Source organism: Drosophila guanche, unplaced genomic scaffold, assembly GCF_900245975.1.
Source record: "Drosophila guanche unplaced genomic scaffold, DGUA_6, whole genome shotgun sequence".
NCBI lineage: Eukaryota > Metazoa > Arthropoda > Insecta > Diptera > Drosophilidae > Drosophila > Drosophila guanche.
Window position 1 is genome coordinate 10,514,963 of NW_022995744.1, and position 12,937 is coordinate 10,527,899.

At 50.0% G+C, this 12,937-nt stretch overlaps 5 protein-coding genes across 7 annotated transcripts; 3 read left to right on the top strand and 2 right to left on the bottom strand.

Annotated features, from left to right (window-relative positions):
• Nucleotides 1-107: 107 nt before the first annotated feature.
• On the top strand, nucleotides 108-2,215 carry LOC117580456 (U4/U6 small nuclear ribonucleoprotein Prp3). 2 transcript variants are annotated; one of them, XM_034267027.1, is made up of 3 exons: nucleotides 108-227; nucleotides 297-1,320; nucleotides 1,386-2,215. In XM_034267027.1, exons 2-3 carry the CDS (start codon nucleotides 486-488, stop codon nucleotides 2,138-2,140), a joined length of 1,590 nt encoding a protein of 529 aa, XP_034122918.1. In that variant the 5' UTR covers nucleotides 108-227; nucleotides 297-485; the 3' UTR covers nucleotides 2,141-2,215. The 2 variants fall into 2 exon arrangements, with proteins under 2 accessions (XP_034122918.1, XP_034122917.1); XM_034267026.1 differs by having other exon boundaries at nucleotides 114-1,320.
• On the bottom strand, nucleotides 2,203-3,370 carry LOC117580468 (exosome complex component MTR3). The gene is made up of 2 exons (XM_034267045.1): nucleotides 3,140-3,370; nucleotides 2,203-3,069 (listed from the first exon to the last, which is right to left on the bottom strand). The coding sequence occupies exons 1-2, from the start codon at nucleotides 3,288-3,290 to the stop codon at nucleotides 2,231-2,233; spliced, it is 990 nt and encodes a 329-aa protein (XP_034122936.1). The 5' UTR covers nucleotides 3,291-3,370; the 3' UTR covers nucleotides 2,203-2,230.
• Nucleotides 3,371-3,490: 120 nt separating this feature from the next.
• On the top strand, nucleotides 3,491-6,588 carry LOC117580409 (26S proteasome non-ATPase regulatory subunit 2). Its single transcript, XM_034266956.1, has 2 exons — nucleotides 3,491-5,528; nucleotides 5,588-6,588. The coding sequence occupies exons 1-2, from the start codon at nucleotides 3,612-3,614 to the stop codon at nucleotides 6,425-6,427; spliced, it is 2,757 nt and encodes a 918-aa protein (XP_034122847.1). The 5' UTR covers nucleotides 3,491-3,611; the 3' UTR covers nucleotides 6,428-6,588.
• A 410-nt stretch (nucleotides 6,589-6,998) lies between these two features.
• Nucleotides 6,999-11,765, bottom strand: LOC117580407 (polycomb protein Su(z)12). 2 transcript variants are annotated; one of them, XM_034266954.1, is made up of 6 exons: nucleotides 11,181-11,765; nucleotides 11,055-11,101; nucleotides 10,503-10,983; nucleotides 9,584-10,430; nucleotides 8,688-9,526; nucleotides 6,999-8,026 (listed from the first exon to the last, which is right to left on the bottom strand). In XM_034266954.1, exons 1-6 carry the CDS (start codon nucleotides 11,422-11,424, stop codon nucleotides 7,695-7,697), a joined length of 2,790 nt encoding a protein of 929 aa, XP_034122845.1. In that variant the 5' UTR covers nucleotides 11,425-11,765; the 3' UTR covers nucleotides 6,999-7,694. The 2 variants fall into 2 exon arrangements, with proteins under 2 accessions (XP_034122845.1, XP_034122846.1); XM_034266955.1 differs by having other exon boundaries at nucleotides 7,906-8,293; nucleotides 11,181-11,424.
• A 396-nt stretch (nucleotides 11,766-12,161) lies between these two features.
• LOC117579611 (probable prefoldin subunit 6) lies at nucleotides 12,162-12,883 on the top strand. Its single transcript, XM_034265546.1, has 3 exons — nucleotides 12,162-12,338; nucleotides 12,407-12,632; nucleotides 12,688-12,883. Exons 1-3 carry the CDS (start codon nucleotides 12,260-12,262, stop codon nucleotides 12,764-12,766), a joined length of 384 nt encoding a protein of 127 aa, XP_034121437.1. The 5' UTR covers nucleotides 12,162-12,259; the 3' UTR covers nucleotides 12,767-12,883.
• The last annotated feature ends 54 nt before the right edge of the window (nucleotides 12,884-12,937 follow it).

Here is a 12,937-nt window from a genome sequence, read left to right on the forward strand (position 1 = left end):
ATAGTTTTTAATGCAAAATCAACTCTATTTTATCCGGTTTTTTAAACATTACTAATTAACTTGAAACTAATAAAACTATCGTAAGAATCGATGTTTCAAAAAGCAGCCCTGGGCTATGCTATCTCGACAATTTTTCACCCAAAACGTTGTGTGCGAGAATTGCGTGTTTTCCGTAGCTTTTTGGACTTAAATACCAATAAACGCAAGAGGAATGTGCAAAGTTCTTGGTAAATAACTTTTACTTTTTAGTCAGACCAATTTAATTGCGAATTATGTCGTCCATTATAACGCGCAAGGATGGCGAAAGCGAAGAACAGAAATTGGCGAAAAAGCGCGCTGCTACGTCGGGAACCGTGCCAGGGCCCGACGGCGTCGAAGCACCAAAGAAATCTCGCTTCGATGTTAAGGAAAAAAACGGCGATGAGCTGCTACCGACCATCACAGCCGCCGCCGCCTCTTCGCTGAGCTCCACGCAAATCAAGCTAATGATGGCGCATGCCCAGCGCGAAATCGAGGAGCGGAAACGAGCCTTGAGCAACCTGCGGGACAAGGATCCCCTGCTGGCCTCTGTACCCTCAATTGGAATGCCCGTTGCTCTTGCAACCCAAGCGCTATCGAAGAAGCCAACGCCCGAGGATGCGGACAAGGCTAGAAAGATCGCGGAGCTGCAGGCCCAGATACGTGCCAAGTTAACTGGCAATCTGGCCAACCTCATCCAGCCCACAGCCGTGGCGGCTGCCGCTGCAGCTGCTGCCCAGCAACAGGAACGCCCCAAGCCCCTCATTCTCGACGATGAGGGACGCACCGTGGACAAGAGCGGACGGGCCATTAACATACCCACAGTGACGCCAACCCTCAAGGCCAATATACGGGCAAAGAAACGGGAAGTGTTCCAGCGACAGGCGGGGCCCAGCGAGCGTGCCGGGGAGGCCACTGGCTCCGCCCAGGACGATGCCATCAAGTACTTTGACGACCGCATCGCGCTCAAGCCGACGGTGAGGAACAAGCGAACGTTGCGCTTCCACGAGCCCGGCAAGTTCCAGCAGCTGGCAGAGCGGATGCGCATGAAGAGCCAGTTGGAGCGACTGCAGAATGAAATATCGCAGATAGCCAGGAAGACGGGCATTTCGTCGGCCACAAAGCTGGCACTGATTGCACCCAAGCAGGACATGCCCGACGCTGTGCCTGCCATGGAGTGGTGGGACTCTGTCATCCTCACACAGGACATGCAAACGCTGGACGAGGGCAGCGGTAAGATAAGCATACGCCAGACGGCCATCAGCAACCTCATCGAGCATCCCACACAAATGAAGCCACCAAGTACGTTGCTCACTCCCCTTTGCCTTTGCCCTTAAATCTAACTGTTAAACGTTTCGCTTTTGCAGATGAGCCACTGAAGCCGGTCTATTTGCCGGTATTCCTCACCAAGAAGGAGCGCAAGAAGCTGCGCCGCCAGAATCGTCGCGAGGCCTGGAAGGAGGAACAGGAGAAGATACGCCTGGGGCTGGTCGCTCCACCCGAGCCCAAGTTGCGCATTTCGAATCTGATGCGAGTGCTGGGCTCGGATGCCGTGCAGGATCCCACCAAAATGGAGCAGCATGTGCGCGAGCAGATGGCCAAGCGGCAGAAGGCGCACGAGGATGCCAACAATGCCCGGAAGCTGACCAGCGAGCAGAAGAGCGAGAAGAAGCAGCGCAAGCTGAAGGAGGACACCAGCTGCGGCGTCCATGTGAGCGTCTATCGCATACGCGACCTCCAGGACAATCAGAGCAAGAAGTTCAAGGTGGAAACGAATGCCAAACAGCTGCAGATGACGGGCACAGTGGCCCTCTTTCGCGACTGCTGTGTCGTGGTGGTCGAGGGCGGTCCCAAGCAGCAGAAAAAGTACCGCCGCCTCATGCTGACACGCATCAAGTGGGACGAGGATCTGGCCAAGGGCAACGATGGCCAGGATGTGCCCAACTCGTGTGTGCTGGTCTGGGAGGGCACCAGTCAGCGTCGCCACTTTGGCGAGATCAAATTCAAGATTTTCCCCATGGAGAAAATGGCACGCGAGTTCTTTCAGAAGCATCAAGTGGAGCACTACTGGGATCTGGCCTACTCCGGTGCAGTGCTGGAGGCCTCAACGGATCAGCAGTAGGACAAAGTCACGTTTCAAAGCATTTTTGGTATAGTTTTAGCTTGGAAAAGTAAACATTTGAATTTCGGATAATAAGTGTTCCCGCTTTATTTATCTCTTGACAAACGGATCCTCCTTGATGTTGGTCTGTATGAATTCATCCAAGCCCTGCTGCTTGAGTCGCTCAATTATCTCCGCCAGCCGCTGATCCTCCAGCGCGCTCTCTGCCTTCTCGCGTACATCGAGCTCGTGCTGCTCTTTGACGCGTGCCGTGAGCACGCGGCGTATTATCTGTCGCAGCGACTTGTTAATGGTCAGCGTATAGTCGAGCAGTTTCACGTAGGTGGCAGGACTGAGATAGCCAGCCTGCTGGCACTGGGCCACCTGCTCAAAGGTGTCCATGCTGGCCGTGGTTATCAGCCCGTGCTCTTGGAGAGCAGCCGTGGGATTGCTGTTGTCGCTGCCTGCCAACGCGTGACCCCCACGATGCTTACGCAGCAGCTCCTCCTCCTTGGCACTGGGATTGAGGAACACATTGTCGCGGTAGATGCATGCCGAGGAGGCTGTAATCAAGTCATAGGTGGAGATGCCGCACTCGACCAGCGCCACGCCGCAACAGTTGATGGCGGTGCTGAGCAGGCAGCCATCGTCGTCCAGTATCAGCACACGAATGTCCAGCTGGAAGTTGAGGAACTCCGTGCGGCAGACAACTGGTTCCAGGGCTTTGGTCAACATGCTGCCCAGATGCTTCTCGCGCTCCGGCACCGACTCCAGCTCCCCGGTGGCAAAGGCCGCAAAGTTCACAAAGCAATTGATGACGCCCATGTTCATGCGGCGAGCGCTGGCGCGCATCAGTTCGTGTGGAGGCGCCACTATGGCCAGAACTTTTGTGTTTCCATATTCCATGTAAGCGGAGCCACGCACCGTTGTCAGAACTCCAGCACGCACAACTGCATAAACAAGCATGGATGGTAACTCATTAGATAACTACTATATTTAATATTCAAGTCGGGCACTAACATGTTGATCGTGGGCAAAGTTTTGTTGGGTTCTTGCCCGGCAACTCGAGACTGTCGAAGCACTCTTCGCAGTCCTTTGGCGTTGTGTAAAGATCTTCTGCTATGGTAGCACCATCCAGCAGGGTATTTTTCGTTTGTGTGACCCTCAACATTGTTCTTGGATTGGATTCGTTGGGAAATATTTGATTTAATTAATAACAAAAATAAACGTGTTTGAAATCAGTGTTACAGTGTTGTAAAACACATGTGGGAGCACACGATTTTATTTGTACCCAACACCACCCACCAATATCGATAGTTAAGCCAATGAATCGATACCCCCGATAGTCGCAAGTGGCAACTCTATCAAAAAGCGCTGTGTAATTCTGCTGAGTTTCAGAAACAAGAAAAAAAGTGAACGCCGCATTTAAAGTAAAATCTCAAATTAAATAAAGTTTTCAAACGAAAATCGTAGCAATATTCGTAGTGGAAACATGACGGGTGAGACCAAGCAGGAGAAGAAGCAGCCGGCTGTTGCCGATCCCAAAGATTTGAAGGCAAAGCAGGCAGAGACTGGCGATGACAAGGCAAAGAAGGACGACAAGGAGCAGCCCGAGCTGTCCGATGAGGATCAACAGCTGCAGGAGGAGCTGGAGATGCTCGTGCTGCGTCTGCAGGAGAGCGACAAGAAATTGTACCAACCAGCGCTGGAAATGATGGCCAAGTTGATACGCGCCTCCACCACATCGATGACTTCGGTGCCGAAGCCACTGAAGTTTATGCGTCCCCACTACGAGACCATGAAGACCGTCTACAAACAGATGCCCGACGAGCAGACGCGCCAGCTGTGCGCCGACATTATATCGGTGCTGTCGATGACCATGGGCAGTGGTAAGGATTGCCTGGCCTACAGGTTTCTGTGCGATCGCAAGCAAAAGATCGGCGAGTGGGGCCACGAGTATGTGCGTCATCTGTCCGGCGAGATATCCGCCCACTATCACGACACCACTGGGGAGTTCCGCACGCAGCTGATTGAGCTGGTCAAGCAGATAATTCCCTACAATATGGAGCACAATGCCGAGGCGGATGCCTGTGACTTGCTGATCGAAATCGATCATCTGCATCTGCTCAGCGAGTATGTGGATGAGTCGGCCTATCCCCGTGTCTGTTTGTACTTGCAGTCCTGCTATCCGTATGTGCCCGAGCCGGACAACACCATCATCCTGGAGACGGCACTGCAGTTGTCGCGAAAGTTCACGCAGCACACACAGGCCATGCGGCTGGCATTGATGCTGAATGACATGGACAAGATCAAGGAGATCTTCAAGGAGCCCAAGGAGCCGGGCATGCAGAAACAGCTGGCCTTCATGCTGGCCCGCCAGCAGATCTGCGTGGATCTGGAAGAGTCAGCGCCGGACTACGATGATCTCATGGAGATCATGTCGAATGCGAATCTGAACAAGCATTTTCTCAACCTCGCCCGTGAGCTGGACATCATGGAGCCCAAGACACCGGAGGATATCTACAAATCGCATCTGGACAACTCGCGCTCGCGTTTCGCTTCCATTCAGGTGGACTCGGCCAAGCAGAATCTGGCAGCCAGCTTTGTCAATGGCTTCGTGAACGCGGGCTTCGGTGTGGACAAGCTGCTGTCCGAGGATGGCAATAAGTGGCTGTACAAGAACAAGGAGCACGGCATGCTCTCGGCCACAGCCTCACTGGGTTTGATCCTGCTCTGGGATGTCGATGGCGGCCTAACCATGATCGACAAGTATCTGTACTCCACGGATGACAACATCAAGTCGGGTGCCCTGCTGGCCTGCGGCATTGTCAATTGCGGCATTCGCAACGAGGTTGATCCGGCCCATGCTCTGCTCTGCGATTATGTCGAAAATCAAAACAATTGCATGCGTGTGGGCGCCATCCTGGGCCTGGGCATTGCCTATGCTGGCTCCAATCGTTCCAATGTGATTGACACCCTCAAGAAAGTCTTCTCCTTTGGCAGCAACAAGACCTCCGCCAGCGTGGAGATACTCGGGCTGACGGCTCTGTCGCTGGGTCTCATCAGTGTGGGTTCGTGCAATGCCGAGATCACCGAGATCCTGCTGCAGACCATCATGGGGCTGACCAAGTCCGACCTGAAGGACACCTACACGAGATTCCTGTTCTTGGGCTTGGGTCTGCTCTATTTGGGTCGCCAGAAATCCACCGAAGCGGTGATGATGACGCTGGAGGTGCTGGAGGAGCCCTATCGCAGCATGGCCACCACCATGGTGGACATTTGTGCCTATGCTGGCACTGGCAATGTCCTCAAGATCCAGCAGCTGCTGCACATCTGCTCCGATCACTACGAGACTGTCAGCGCCGATGATGAGAAGGAGAAGAGCAAGAAGGATAAGTCCAAGGATAAGGTAGCTCCTCCTTCATTAATCTGTTGAGCATTTTCCAACCATCTTTTCCCTCTTTTTAGCAGGACAAGGAGAAGGAGAAGGAAAAGGAGAAGGAGCGCGAAAAGGATCTGTCGGCCACACAGTCCATTGCCGTCCTGGGCATTGCTCTGATTGCCATGGGTGAGGACATAGGCGCCGAGATGGCCTACCGCTCCTTTGGTAATCTTTTGCGCTACTGCGAGCCGGCCATTAGACGTTCCGTGCCTTTGGCTTTGGGCCTAATATCCGCCTCTAACCCGAAGCTAAACATTCTCGATACGCTGAGCAAGTTCTCGCACGACAGCGATGCCGAGGTGGCACACAATGCAATTTTTGCCATGGGTCTCGTCGGAGCTGGCACCAACAATGCCCGTTTGGCCTCCATGCTGCGCCAGCTGGCTCAGTATCACTCCAAGGATCCCAGCAATCTATTTATGGTGCGCATTGCCCAGAGTCTGACGCATTTGGGCAAGGGCACCCTTTCCCTGAGTCCCTACCACAGCGATCGTCAACTGATGAATCCCATGGCCGTGGCCGGACTGATGGCCACGCTGGTGTCTCTGCTGGATGTGAAGAACCTGATCCTCAATCGCTCCCACTATCTGCTATACACTTTGGTCCCAGCCATGCAGGCCCGCATGCTGATCACCTTCGACGAGGAGCTCAACCAGCTGCCGGTGCCCGTGCGCGTGGGCATTGCCATCGATGTGGTGGGACAGGCTGGCAAGCCAAAGACCATCACCGGCTTCCAGACGCACACAACGCCCGTATTGCTGGCCATCGGCGAACGTGCCGAGCTGGCCACCGATGAGTATCTGGCCCTCACACCCGTAATGGAAGGATTCGTTATACTGAAAAAGAATCCCAATTTTGTCAAGTAGAACATCGATCATTGGTTCATCGATTATTTAAGGTCAGGCGAGTAACTGAAGGTTCAGCAAAAGTAACACAAACCCCAAACAAAATATACAAAAAACTTGTTCTCTTTCCGGCACTTGATTTCAAATGTCATTAATAAAAGCTATAACTACTTATAAAACAATCACGCAAAACCTAGCCCAGATGGGGAATAGATTCACTTGTTCAGTTCACTTTTGTTCAGTTGTTCACACTGGTTCACTGAGTTGTTCAGTGGCTCACTCACCAGTTCAGCTGCTTACTGGCGCCAGTTCCACCACTGAACAACTGAGCAAAGTGAACCAGTTCAAAGCGTATAGCTTGCCAACGGAAGGTTGTTGCGGGACATGCTAATGCACTGTAATCCAAGACTCCCTCTTTATTACAGCTACATTTTGTTTGCTCTCGCTCTCTGCATCTGTGTTTGTTTGGTTTTGAAGTGATTTTTATTTATGTACTGATGTGTGTATGGTAGATGTAGTCGTGGGTGTATGAGGGATGTTTGATATAGCGTTTTGCAGTCTTGGAATTGCTTGCACAACAAAAACGCACAAATTTTGCTTTTAAAAATAGATTTGCGCTTATTGCCGTAAATATATATTTGTTGCATATATCTTTGCGTATTACAATTGATACATTTCTGTGTCCTTTTTCATACAATTAGAAGCTGATTTACAATTTTTCACACAGCGGCAGCAGCAGCATTTTACTAAGTTCTAAATTGATGATTATTTAATTAATTATTTAAATGGGTTGCCCTCAGCCCTGTGTATTAAGTATTAAGTAATTACCACAAAAGACAATAATAAATTATGATTTAAGCACAATTATCAGTGTAATCTTTTGCTCTCAAATAATGTATGCCAAATGGATATTGATATGCAGCCAAGACTCAACTCAAATCAACTCAAAAATTGCTGCCAAACTTGAGATGGGACTGACAATTTTAAGCTTAGTCTGAGAAAGGGCTTTACAAAAATTATACAACATAAGGCATTGATTGATTGATTGATTTGATTATACAATTAAACACAACATAAAGAATTATAGCAATAATGATATAAGAGACATTTTGGAGAGCAGAACAATGTTGATCCTGTTAAAAACAATAGATATATATATATACTACATATATATTTATTCCAGATTTATGCTGAGCAGTTGGAGCAACACGATGCATTGCGTTTGCAGTCAGTTTGGTTCTGTTGATGGGTTGGAGGAGCAGCAGCAGCAGCAACGCCTTTGCTTGCGTCAGCGCCGCTCGTACTTGGCCAGCGGCACTGACAGCCTGGTACGCACACCCGCTCCTGCTCCTCCTCCACCTGATGGTGATGCTCCGGCTGCTGCTGCTGCTCCTCCTATGGATGATGATGACTTGCTGGCGGCACGCTCTGTGCTCGAGCGTGAGCGCGCAATTAAGCGTTTCTTGCTGTTGTTGCTGTTTGTTGCTGGCAGTGTTTGGTTTTTACTATTATTATTGCTTTTGTTGCGACTCGCTCCAGAGTCTGTTCCTGCTCCTGCTGATCCTCCCCAGCTGCTGCTACCTTCGCTGTAACGCTGACGCTTGCTCTGCGCTGTATTATCTTTTTTGGATTTGTGTGATGAGAAAAGTTGATTAATTAATGGTTGAGGGTGGTGTTCAGTTAGTTAATACAAATTGCCTCCAACTGGCAGTGCAATTGCGACATCATCAGCATCATCTCCATCCTCATCCACATCCTCATCCTCTTCATCATTATCATCCTCATAATCATCTTCAATCAATCCCACATCGACCCACGCATTGTCATTGTGTGAAGCAATCACATCGGGCTCGGGCGCATCATCCGCCGCCGTCGCTTCCTCCACATCTATCGGCCATGGTTCACATTTCGAGAGTGTGAGAGTGCGAGAGAGAGAGCGAGAAAAATACATCCAAAACGCACAAGAAACAGAAACACAAACAGAAAACAAAAACAAAGAGAAAGAAGAAACAGCCGACGGTCGGACCGTATATAAATTTTGCATAGAAATTTGGAATTTTTGGTTCATTTTTTTGTGGTTGTTGTGAGAGCTCATGACACGATGGATGGTTGGATGGATGGATGGATATTAGCTATGGGGGATTCCCCCAACAATGAAATGGTTCATATTATACACATGATATTTGTGTGGGCAACTCTTCTGTTGCAAGCAAAATGACAATGAGTTCGAGTTCGAGATGAAATGCCATTGAATGCCACACTCCATGGATGGTACACTCACCTTTGGGTGTAAGTTTGCGCTTCGTTGTGGCAGCACTAGCGGCTCCAGCACTCAGCCGTGTGCCGCTGCGTTTCAGACTGGGATCGGAGCGACGTTCTCGTGTGTTGGCCAATGTGGCCAGCGGCTGATCGGCACTCTTTTTGGCCACATTCTTGCTGTTGTTGTTGTGATTTCCAGCGGCAGTGCCATTGTCTGCTGCAGCGGCCGCAGCAGCCGCTGCACTGGCACGCTTCATATGTGCCGGCATGCGCTTGGGCGGTTGCATGGCTGCATTCGAGCTGCTGCTGCTGGCAGGACCCGCTGCAGTGTTTGAGGAGGTAGTTGGGCTGTCCGTGCCACTGGTGGACATCTTCTGCGGTGACTTGTGATCCTTGTGGTCATCCTGCTTCTTGTGCATGCCCACATCCGTCCAGTACTTCATCTGGGACTGCCGATGGCGCTGCATTAGCTCCTGCCCGGCTGTATATTTGCTGAGCAAGCCCTGCAGCTTCTGCACCGTCTTGTACACATGCTCGTTCGAGATGAGGCCATAGTCGAAGAGGGAGCACATGTGCAGGATGAAGTTGCGATAGAGATTCTTGCGCACAATCTCATGGCCCTTGGCGTCGAGGAACATTTCGCAGGCCAACGGCAGCTGGCAGTTGCCAACGAATCCGTGACGCATCACATGCAAATTCCATATCTTCATCAGCTCCTTCTCCCCCTCATTGACGTCGGAGAATTCGTCAATCATTTGGATGGTCTTCTGGCGCAGCCACAGCGGATCACTCTCACCCTCCGAGTCAATGTCCAGCTCCTTGGGATGCACGGGCAGACAGGTCTCCGTATGATGGTAAAGCCTTTAAGCATCATTTGGAGATTAGCTTAGGCTTCGGTCTCGCTTAACGCTTTCTTACCTGTTGTGGCCTGTGATGTACGAACGCTGGTTGCTTATGTCATCCTCATCCAGCTCCAGGAACTCATCCAGACTGGACTTCTGCCTCCTGGGTCGGCACACCATGAGACTGGTCACCGAAGTGCGTCGCACGGGACCACAGGTGCGGGCAAACGAGGAGCCCGATGGCCCGGCCAGATCGTAGGGGGAACCCGCGTACGATCCATCGTACGCATCATTAATGGTGACATCGATGCGCGCACCACTGCCAGCCGGCTGGTAGGTGAAGTTGAACCGCGCATGGCACAACTTCAGATGCTTCAGCAGCGCGTAAAGCCGCAGACAGTCCAGGCCGCACCAGGGACAGTTCAGCTCCTGCGTGTACTCCGTCTGCTGGCGGGTGTTATTGCTGTACATAAAATTGTAAACGATTTGGATGTGCTCCGGGGAGGTTGTCTTGCAAATGCCATTCTTGTGGCTGTTGCCACTGCAGCTGTTGTTGTTGTTATTGAAATGATTATTATTGTGATTCACGGCATCTGCCACAGCATCCAGATGATGGACATAACGCTGCAGCTCCGTGGCGGTTATTGTCTCTGGCAGCTGCTCGTTGGACAGCGTCAAGTGGAATTTCAGCATGGGGCTCTGCTGGTAGACATCGTAGGTGAGCGAGAGTGGAATGTAGCTGTCGGGCATTGTCTCCCAGGTGCATTTCTTTGGTGAGAAGGACTTGATGCTCGTTGAGTTCAGCGGCTGGAGCATGGCCTCGTATTCGCCCTCGGTAATGAAGCCACTCGACTTTTCATACAACATCAGCTCTGAGCCGTACATCTTCTCATTCGGACGCGATCGCTTGTTCGTGGGTGTTTCTATGGGAAGGGAAATTATGACTCTCAGACAGATGTTCACTCGTGCTTTCTATGCTAATTCCTTCTTTTTACCTGCATTCTCGTCATTGCACGTGCTGACGGGCGACAGTACCTTGATCCTAAAGAGCAGCTTGTACAGCGTATGCTGCTCACCCATCGGTCGCATCGCTTGCAGTGGTATGCTGATGGTTGCATGCTCACCCACGCGATCCTTTGGATTGTACACAATCTGCGAACTCTTGCTGAGCAGCTCCTGAAAGTCCTGTGTGCTATCCTTGCGCTTGCTACGCGTAATCTTGTAGAGCGTCGTCACCACACAGACCGACTCACCGGCCTCGCAGAGCAACTGCTCCTGCATCAGCTCATCGCTGTCCGTTGATTTGATGTTCTCGTGCAGCGAATCGTAAATAACGTGCAGGTAGTTTTGTGTTACGGCCTCCGATTTTTGTATAATGCTCTCCAGCATGGAGTTAATCTGGAAGGTGGAACGCTTCTTGTTGTTCCGCGACATTCGCTCCTTCATGTAGCAGAGCGTTCGATTCAGAAAGATGGGCTGCAGCAGGCAGGGGGGAGAATACAAAACATATTTGAGCCTGAAGGGATGTTAGATGGTCGCCCACTTACGTTTGTCTCATGGCGGTTGCGTAGATACCGATAGATTTGCGTGGGTTCTGTAAATCAGCACCATTTAACCATTATTTATTTAGTTTGTCTGTCGACGCCACTCCACTCCTGACTGCCTCTACTCACTTTCAAATGCTTGCAAAAAGAGTTCCTGCTCTTGTTGATGCCCATTGAGCTTCCCGTGGCCGACGTCTGCCGCTGGCGTTCCCGTTCCCGTTCCCGTGGCTGTCGCCGTCGTCGGCGTTGGTGCTGCCAACGTAGCATTTGTTCCATCTGCTCCATTTCCATGACCGTTCGATCCGTTAATGCCATTTGCCGCAGCGCCAGCGCCATCTGCATTGTCTTTCTCGCGTTTTTTCGCTGGGGCCATTGTGTGTGCGTTTGTGTGTCACGATGCGAGAACTGCTGAGGATGATGGCAGGATGGAGGGGGGAGGCTCTAATTGTTGAAAATGCAACCGCTGGGCGCACACACACACAATATCCACGCACAGACTAACAATGCGCTTGCATTTCAGAACATATTCACATTTGTTTTGCCCATTTAGCATGAGTTTTTGTTTTTTTTCCGAGATGCTTTTCGTGTTTTTGCCGTTTCCCTTTTCGGCGCGAAACCTTTTGCTTTTGTCTCAGCGTTATTATAGGCGTTGTGTGACGATCAGACCGCGGGTTGAATGACAAACTACTTTTATAATTGCACTGCCACACACATTTCACACATATCGCTACTTTGACTGATGCCAGGTCGTATCGTGTACCTCGTTGCCCCCTAAATTGGCTGAAAAATCATCGATACCGTTATCGATATAGCCAACAGTGCATAATCGATGGTTTAAAAGCTAGCCAACACCACTAACCAAATAGTTTAGTAGATTGTTAATTTAATGGAAGCGAAACGTCACCGATGAATGTGCGTCTCGAAGTCCCAGGCCTCTGGTGAGCGCTCACTCTCGTGGAGAATTGATTTATAAATCGGATAAAATTATAGTTATAGCGCTGAGACTCCTAACTAGCTTGTAATATCAAATAGAACATTAAAATCGAGGCATCTAATTTAAGACTACGGTATATTTGCGGTATTTTATCGATAATTTCGCGGTGGAGAGCAGTTGATTTTTTTTGTCTAAAAAATTATTTCCAACTGGCTTAGCCGACACAACTGTTTTTAAATAGCCAAATAACTTAATTATCTTTTCACACAACATAATGAATATGGACAAGAACAGTGCAGCGTTGTACAAAAAGATGCAGACCGAGGTTGAGTCATATCAAAATCTGCAGAAGTGTATGTAAAAGGAGACTCACATTTTCGTGCAAATATAATAATACCATGTGTACATGTCACCTATGCAGCCTGTGTAAAGATGGTCAAACAGCGTGCACTACTGGAGGGTCAGCTGAATGAGAACAAGTGCGTCTTGGACGAACTGAATCTGCTGGGACCAGACAACAAAGTATTCAAACTGTTTGGGCCTGTGCTGGTGAAGCAGGAGCTCGAGGATTCCCGTCAGAACGTGGGCAAGCGCATTGAGTACATCTCCAAGGAGCTCAAGAGTTCCACTGATACCCTGGAGAACATGTAAGTAGTCACCAGTCCGGCGAGAGTTATTTTGTATTAAAATTAAACTTTATAGGGAGAAGGATATGCTGAAACATCGGGAGGCGGTGGCCAAGTACCAACAGCAGTGGCAAGTGGCGGCGGCAATGAAGTGAAGGCCCTCTGGATTAACACTAAGACCTAATTTATAATTGTTTTGTAGATGTTTCACAGCATTGACAGGCATCATCTTGGAAAGAATACACTAAAAAGAGCTTGCATTTTAAAGTAAATAATGGAAATTTTACATGAAAATAGGGCATTCATTCAGGTGCTGCGGCCACACA

Coding starts and splice junctions, on each gene's coding strand:
- LOC117580456 (XM_034267026.1), top strand. CDS start 273: ATGTCGTCCATTATAACGCGCAAGGATGGCGAAAGCGAAGAACAGAAA. Junction 1,321..1,385: donor CACACAAATGAAGCCACCAA/GTACGTTGCTCA, acceptor TCGCTTTTGCAG/ATGAGCCACTGAAGCCGGTC.
- LOC117580468 (XM_034267045.1), bottom strand. CDS start 3,290: ATGTTGAGGGTCACACAAACGAAAAATACCCTGCTGGATGGTGCTACC. Junction 3,070..3,139: donor ACTTTGCCCACGATCAACAT/GTTAGTGCCCGA, acceptor TTGTTTATGCAG/TTGTGCGTGCTGGAGTTCTG.
- LOC117580409 (XM_034266956.1), top strand. CDS start 3,612: ATGACGGGTGAGACCAAGCAGGAGAAGAAGCAGCCGGCTGTTGCCGAT. Junction 5,529..5,587: donor AGGATAAGTCCAAGGATAAG/GTAGCTCCTCCT, acceptor CCCTCTTTTTAG/CAGGACAAGGAGAAGGAGAA.
- LOC117580407 (XM_034266954.1), bottom strand. CDS start 11,424: ATGGCCCCAGCGAAAAAACGCGAGAAAGACAATGCAGATGGCGCTGGC. Junction 11,102..11,180: donor CTTTTTGCAAGCATTTGAAA/GTGAGTAGAGGC, acceptor GCTGATTTACAG/AACCCACGCAAATCTATCGG. Junction 10,984..11,054: donor GCAACCGCCATGAGACAAAC/GTAAGTGGGCGA, acceptor TGCCTGCTGCAG/CCCATCTTTCTGAATCGAAC.
- LOC117579611 (XM_034265546.1), top strand. CDS start 12,260: ATGAATATGGACAAGAACAGTGCAGCGTTGTACAAAAAGATGCAGACC. Junction 12,339..12,406: donor ATATCAAAATCTGCAGAAGT/GTATGTAAAAGG, acceptor TCACCTATGCAG/CCTGTGTAAAGATGGTCAAA. Junction 12,633..12,687: donor ACTGATACCCTGGAGAACAT/GTAAGTAGTCAC, acceptor TAAACTTTATAG/GGAGAAGGATATGCTGAAAC.